At 56.7% G+C, this 6,880-nt stretch overlaps 1 protein-coding gene across 1 annotated transcript; it reads right to left on the bottom strand.

The window, feature by feature from the left end:
• Window positions 1-2,139: 2,139 nt before the first annotated feature.
• LOC138101193 (serine/threonine-protein kinase PAK 3-like) lies at window positions 2,140-6,857 on the bottom strand (the record flags this gene model as incomplete). The annotated part of the gene is made up of 9 exons (XM_068999058.1): window positions 6,805-6,857; window positions 5,869-6,065; window positions 5,122-5,185; window positions 4,482-4,530; window positions 4,071-4,183; window positions 3,697-3,814; window positions 2,848-2,947; window positions 2,370-2,566; window positions 2,140-2,277 (listed from the first exon to the last, which is right to left on the bottom strand). Coding segments are annotated over exons 1-9 (1,029 nt in total), but the record flags the coding sequence as incomplete, so codon positions are not given.
• Window positions 6,858-6,880: the final 23 nt, after the last annotated feature.

The following is a 6,880-nucleotide window of genomic DNA, read 5'->3' as shown; positions in this document are numbered from 1 at the left end:
GCCAAGGAAATCAGTTTCCAGGAGTACTGCAGTGCGCAGTTGCTTCTTGAGCACGTAGGTGCATGCTGACCTTTGCTCGGACTCACTTTGGAGCCTGACCTCCCTTTCTGGCAGGGAGGTGTTGGCTTGTCTCCTGACACAAAGCTCCTCTCTTCCTGCTTGCTCTTTCTTTGGCACCTTAACGTCGGACAACATGCAGAAGAGCTGCGCGCTGATTCTCGGGCTGCCACAGTTTTGTTGTGTTGCAGCTCTGGCAGCAGCCTGCGGCTACCGCTCTGCGGTGGCCTGCAGGTGCCGAGCCCAAAGAAGGCCCGTTTCAAGCAGTCAAAAGCTGCAGCCTCACAGATGTTTGCCCAGGCTCCATGCTCCCTGTAAGATTCCTTGCAGACATTTGGATAGCCACATCCCAAAGAAAATGAGATGCAGTCATTCCCTTCTCTGTCAAAAGCTCCAGTTAAAGGCAGGAGCCAGCTTGAAAGAGGAGAGCAAGTACTGAGTGGGAGAGGGAAACGAGTGCATGCAACTCCTCTGGAAACCAACTCTGCTTGCCCATGCACGAATGACTCCGGGCTTAGCTCTCTTTTCTGGTGACTCAGCACAGACACGTCCTGTCTGCTGGGGGACAACTGCTGCAGTGTCTTTGAGGAGCTTCACACTGGGCTCTTCACACGTCGGATGCTGCGGGTGCCATTTGAAAATCGATGCAATGGCTGAAAGGCCCAGCTGCACCTTGAAATTCTGTTGCTGAAAAACTGCAGTAATTTACCAGGGTAATTCCCCCAATTTGAAAGCGTCTCGTTTTCCCCATCTCCTAGAGAGCTAACGTCAACCAGCCAGTTGTAGAGCTTACAGAAGGAAGAATGAGGCCTTAGCAGGGAAAGCCGAGCGTAGGCCCTCGGACTCCCTTGAGCAGAGCGCGTTAGTGCCCCAAAAGGACCAGAGAGGGAAGCGTTTGGGGGACGTGCCATTTCAGCCCTCCTTGGCTCTTGGATGCCACGTGACCGCCAGGAAAGGGGAACAAGCGGGGCCTGCTCCCTCCTCCTGCCCCTCCCTGAGGGGCGGCTGGCGCTGGGGGATGCCAGGGCACGGGGGGCGGGTGGGGGGGCAGCATCTCCGCAGGGCGGGCGGAGCGGGAGCGGCCACGGGGCACGTGGGGCGGGGCAGGGCCCCTCTGTGAGGGGGGAGAGCCTTGGGCCGCTGGGAAGCAGCGCAAAGCCATGAACAGGACAGCCCGTCCAGAGCGCACGGCTTCGAAGGCGCTGTCCAGCTTAGGCCCAGTGTGGCAAGGAAGGGAATCTTCCAGGGTTCTGAAGGTTTTACAGCCTTTTATTGCCAGTCCTGCTGAAACCAAGGGCTGAAACCAAGGGTCTTCCAGCTACTTCTTCATCTTCATCTTCATCTTCATCTTCATCTTCATCTTCATCTTCATCATTCTGTCCTCCTGGTGACCTGTTCAGGCTGACAGCTCATGCCTGGTCCAGTTCTGCTGAGTCCCAGCTTTTTCTTTCATAGCTTAATCATCAGAATGACGATTGGTCCATTTCTAGCTCCAGGATAGTTCTCAGCTTCCCTACATCAGCAATACTCTACTCTTAGCTAAACAATGCTCCTTTAATGAAACTTTCTGGGGACTGGAGTCCTAACGAAAACCAGCTAAGCTAAGAAAATCTCAAAACCATAAACTTCCTAACTATGGAACAGCTAAATTATAAAACTCAGGGGATGGCCGAATCTTCTCTTAAATACGGTACATCCCCTCTTCACTCCTCTGGGCTGGCGGGGCACCAAGGCCTCCTCAGGCGCAAGCGTCTCCTCTCCAATCTTCCTGCACTTGCTTGGCTGAGATGATCAGAGCAGCCAGGCTGGAGGCAGGATCGCCTGAGGTCACAAATGGATGCTGCCCAAAGGAAAAACACAACCAAAAGGAACCATGACTTCCCAAGATCACGTCCAACAGGCTCAAGCAGGGCTCCTCTGCTACCAGGAAGACGCGCAAAGAGGACCGAGGGCACCATCTGCCCCTCCGCCTTCCGCTCCCGGACCTGTCTCGCCCAGGCCCACGTGGCCCACAGTCCTCTTCGGCCCTTCATGCAGGTGTCCACAGCTCGCAGGGCTTTTTGCCGCTTTGCTTTTTCTTACCTTCAGGAGTTCCTGGGCAGACCAGCGCCTGTCCTCGTCTGTCTGCAGGCAGCAGCGGAGAAAGTCGCGCAGGAGAGCCGAGTGGTGCCTGGGGTTTTGCAGTTTTGGGGCCCCGTTCCTTTCTATCAGTTCAAAAACCTACCAAAAAGGGAAGCGGACACTCTACCTGCTCCTTTCCTAGCCACAACAGCTCTCTCTGCACAGAGCCACACTTTGAAGCTGCACCTTACCCTGAGACGGGGTTCCCTCTGGTAAGGAGCTTCCCCTTCCACCATTTCCAGCCCCACGATCCCCAGTGACCAGATGTCCACTTTGGGGCCGTAGGCTTCTCCTCTCACGACTTCTGGCGCCATCCAGCTGGGAGTGCCGACGCTGGAGCTGCACTTGTCGTGCTCAGGGGTGAGCTGAGCACAGAGGCCAAAGTCAGCTGCGGAGAAAAACAAACCCTGTCAAAGCCAGCTACAACTGGCAAACCCAGCCAAAGAATTGCCCGCTCAAAGCCTGACAAGGCCACGGTGAATCTAGCTGGAAAAGCAGCAGTGCTCTGCTTCCGCGGGGCTGTAGCCAGGGAAACAAGGCATTGGCCTCTTCAAAAACGCCCTCAGGTTTGGCGCACTGGCCAAGCAGTGCTTCTGGAGAACTGGCAGTTACCCCAGAGCAGCCCCAGAGCGCATCCCGGGAACGCTGCGCCGGACCAAGGATACCCACCCAGTTTGACAGATCCGTCCGTGCTCACAAGAATGTTGCAGCTTTTGACGTCTCTGTGGATGACTCGGCGGGAATGAAGGAAATGCAGTCCTTGCAGGCACTGAGAGAGAGAGGAGAAAGGGAAGGGTGAAGGTTCAGGACCTGATTTCATCCCGCAAGAAAGGAACGGGCTGGACGAGAGTGACAGCTTTCTCAGGGAATTGGGAGCCAGGGCGCAGCATCCTAGTGCTGTCAAGAGGAAGAGCTTGCTGCTTCAACACTCTTACGCGTGTTCTATCTTTCCAAGCAAAGGCACATCTGAGCTTCCAAAAGCCCCTCCTCCCTTCGGTACGTAGCGCGTGCCCTTTGGCTGGGGGGCGGCATGGCAAAGATTTTCTTGGTAGCCTTGTGGCAGCAGAGGAGGAAGCAGCACGTTAGACCTGTTCCAGAATCCAACGCCATCTGGGCTGCAATGCTATCCTTTGAAGCTGAGGACATCTCCTTTGCCCTTAGCTTGAAATTCTGCCACCAGCGTTCAGGCTTGGAGCGGCAAGGAATGCAGGACACACAGACAGGCTCCAGGCAAACGTTGAGAGGCAAAGCTGGCAAGAGGAAACAAGTGCGACACAGCGAGCGAGCCAGCGAGCCAGCGAGCGCGAGCGCCCCAGCACAACGGCAGCACGTAAGAGTGCGAGAACGGAGCCTAGGAAGTGCGGGGACACTGGCAGGCAGTTGGCTTCAGATGTTCTTTCTTCTGCGTGTCGTGACAGCAACAGCAAAGCAAGGCCGTGAGCAAGAAATCTCTGCTGTTCTTAACCACCAGTTGACAAGGGCCAACAGGCCAGGGGAAGCACAAGCGGCATCCCTCACCTCCCGACAGACAGCGCCTATCTGTCCTTCCTCGAGGTACACTGCCCCGACTACATCATACAACGTGCCGCCGTCCATGAACTCCATCGCCAGCCAGAGCTCTCCATCGACCAGGTAGCTGAAAGAAGAAAAGCCCGGCATGGAGAGAGAGGACCTGGGCACAGCCCAGTCACCCGAGGGGCTGACCCAGCTTTCTGGAAGTGCTCTCCAAGCTGCATTTGCCAGAGGAGATTCTTGCAGACCAAGTGCAACCTCCTCCCACGCACTGGAGGAGAGAAATCCTAAACAGCTCCATTTTCTGCCAGTGACCAAAGGGGTTTGCCACTTTGGGCTTGCAGTATCCTAAAGGAACACTGACATGAGAATAGCCCCACCTGTCTAAGTAGGACACAATATTGGGGTTCCTACTGTCCCTCATGGCCACGATTTCATTGACAGCCAGCTCCTCGGACATCTCCTCTTGAAGAGCCATTTTCTTGATGGCCACCTAAAAGGACATTGAGAGACCGTTGACTTGAGAAGCCGCTCGTCGCACGAGATCCCCAGGAACACGCAGCGAGTGCTTGTGCAATGACGCAGCCCAGCTGTGCCAAAGGGCAGAGCTTAGGAGAAGGACCGAAGCCCGTCCCAAATGCCGTCTGCAGGCTGCTGAGCCTAGGCTGTGCTTCAGAGGAGCAGCCTCTGCCGCAGAGATGGAGCGGCCACCCAAAGCTCCAGCCAAGGCTCGCAGCCGCGGCGAAAGCGCTCCAGAGCTGCAAAATCTGCTGGGGGCATTGACACTTTACCTGTTGTCCTGTGCTGGCGTCGAGGGCTTTATAAACAGCTCCAAAACCCCTAGAAAGAAAACGGCAGCAGAAAAAGCCCTTTAGTCCCTGGCGGTGAAAGCCAGCCTAGGCGGGAGATCTCCCCAGGCTGCCTGGAGCATTTGGAAAACGCCTGGCTGCAGCGCCTCCCCCGCCAATAGCACAAGAGCCCAGCAGCCCTCTGCCACGCAGGGTGTCCAGGAGAAAACTGAGGCCCAGTGTGAACACCAAGGGCTGCTACAAATCTCCAAGGCACACGCCCGATTGCTTCCGTTCCCAGCCTAAGGGGGACCCTTTGGAAAAACTGGAGAAGAACTTGGAAAACTCTGCCTTTGAGAAGTGTTATCTGCCAGCTCTCGGGTGACAAGGTGCTCTGGTAGGCCGGCAGGGGCGGGACATCTTCCAGGCCCTGCTCCTTGCTGCAAGCAAGGCAGACCTTGCCAGCACCAGGTTGTCTTTGATGATGCCTTCTGACTGCTCTGACTGAGCAGTCCTGAGAGGTGGCAGGAAGGTAAAGCCGGAGTCTGACCGTGTTCGCAGCTTGCCTGACTTCACGCTTGACGCTGCACCGGCCAAATGACCGGGCCCGTGGTTTTGCGTAAGGAGCAGGCGTCAGACTTACCCTCGTCCGAGTTCTTCAAACGCCGAGTATTTCCTCCTCGGCTCGCCCAGACTCACAATGCTCCCTGAAAGACAAAAGCAGTGCAAGGTGCTCACTTTCAAAGGGAGATGCCGCTCCCCAGACGATCCAAGATGCAGCCCCACTGTCGGGAGCTCTGTGCCCATTGCAGTCACTTGGCTTCCAGCCGCTGAGAACAGCGAGCGGGAGGGCCATCTTCTCCGCCTTTCAGCAGCTGGCCTTTCCAAGAAGGACTTCACGGCTCTCAAGCACAGCAGCTCATGTGATAAGCCAGAACGAAGGGCCTTTAGGAACTGGGCCCTCCGAGTTAAGGAAGGGCCTCCGCGGCCTCTGCAGTGGCACCTGCCGTCACCGGCAGGGCCACTTAGGAGAACAGTGTGCAGCAGTGAGAGGAGGAGCGAGAACAGTCGTAAAAAGGGCAGCCAGAGAAGAGCTGGGGCCCGAGAGCTCCCTGGGGCCCAGTCACCCGCTAGGTGCCAGCCTTCTGCTCAACAGAAACAATCTCTGCTTTTGTCTTTGGCACAGAGGGCAGCCCAGGAAAAGTCAAGCCAGTGCCAGCTGCCCTCAGAGGCAGCGGGAACACGCCGAGCGCTCTCTTGCTGCCTCAAAGCACAGCAACAGGTTCTTGGAGGGAGGCCTAAATGCCTCTGTGACACTAAAGCGAGGAGGAACTTCAGAGACCCGCAGAAAACACACCGCTCTGGCAGACCAGAAATACACCAGACGTACTCAGTCTCTTCAGGCTCTGCTCCTCTCTCATCTCCGGCTGCTGGGCTGGGCTGCTGGACGAAGTGCTGGCACGTGGGGGAGTGCTGGCTGCTGCAGAGCGCGCCGGTGAAGCGGCACGTTGGACGGCAGAGCGTGCGTCAAGAGAGAGCTGGGACAAGAAAGGATTGCCCGTCAGAAAGGCGGCTGGCACAGATGCCCTGCAGAGCACACGGCAAAAGGAAGGCTGTCAGCCACCGCCAGGCCTCTTTGGCTGGGGGGGTTTTGCATGTCCCCTTCTCAAAGGCAACGGGCAAAGCCCAAAGGCTGCTGTGATACAGCAGCACATGGCCAGGTTCATGCTACATTTTATCGATTTTCTGCAAGACCACTGCAACAAGGTATTGACGAGCTTGCAAAGATCCAGCAAGAGGTGGGAGCAGGGCCCCAGAGCCTTGTTGCTTTCCTCCTGCTGTGTTCCCCTGGGCAATGAAGTCACCCTCGAGTGGGCATGGTAGCGTCTGACCAGAAGGCCAGTCTGCTCTACGTTGTGCCTGAAGCTAATTGGTCCCTCCCAGGGGCCAGTGTCTCCTAAGTATCCTGCAAGGCTCTCAACTGAGTCTTTGGACCGTCTCTGTCCACTGACCACGGGGAGCCTGCACGGACACCGTGCACCGAGGGGCTCACTTCTACGCTGGCAACAATTGAAAGGCACAATGCTGCCTCTCGTCTGATCCCAAAGACATTCTCAGGCCCTCTCAGCGTCCCAGCAAAATGGCGCTCAAATGGGAAAGTTCAGAAGCCATTTGCCAGGGGTGCCTGGCCTGGCTGAAGCAGCACTACGTCATGGCAGGCACACAGCCCCCAGCATCTTCAGGCACGAGCGGCAAGGGCTGGCTCGTCAGAAACTTGAAGCTCGGCCCTCCACCAAAGGCAGTGCCAACCACAGGCGCCACTTACTGGCTCTGCACGTTCAGGCCGTGGATGGACACCAGCTGGAGGCTTCTTGTCATTTGGCTCCTCTTCCGCATCTTCC

Source organism: Aphelocoma coerulescens, unplaced genomic scaffold (assembly GCF_041296385.1).
Source record: "Aphelocoma coerulescens isolate FSJ_1873_10779 unplaced genomic scaffold, UR_Acoe_1.0 HiC_scaffold_210, whole genome shotgun sequence".
Taxonomy (NCBI): Eukaryota; Metazoa; Chordata; class Aves; order Passeriformes; family Corvidae; genus Aphelocoma; species Aphelocoma coerulescens.
The sequence above is the reverse complement of the archived record's forward strand: the minus strand, read 5'-3'. Positions and strand labels throughout refer to the sequence as shown.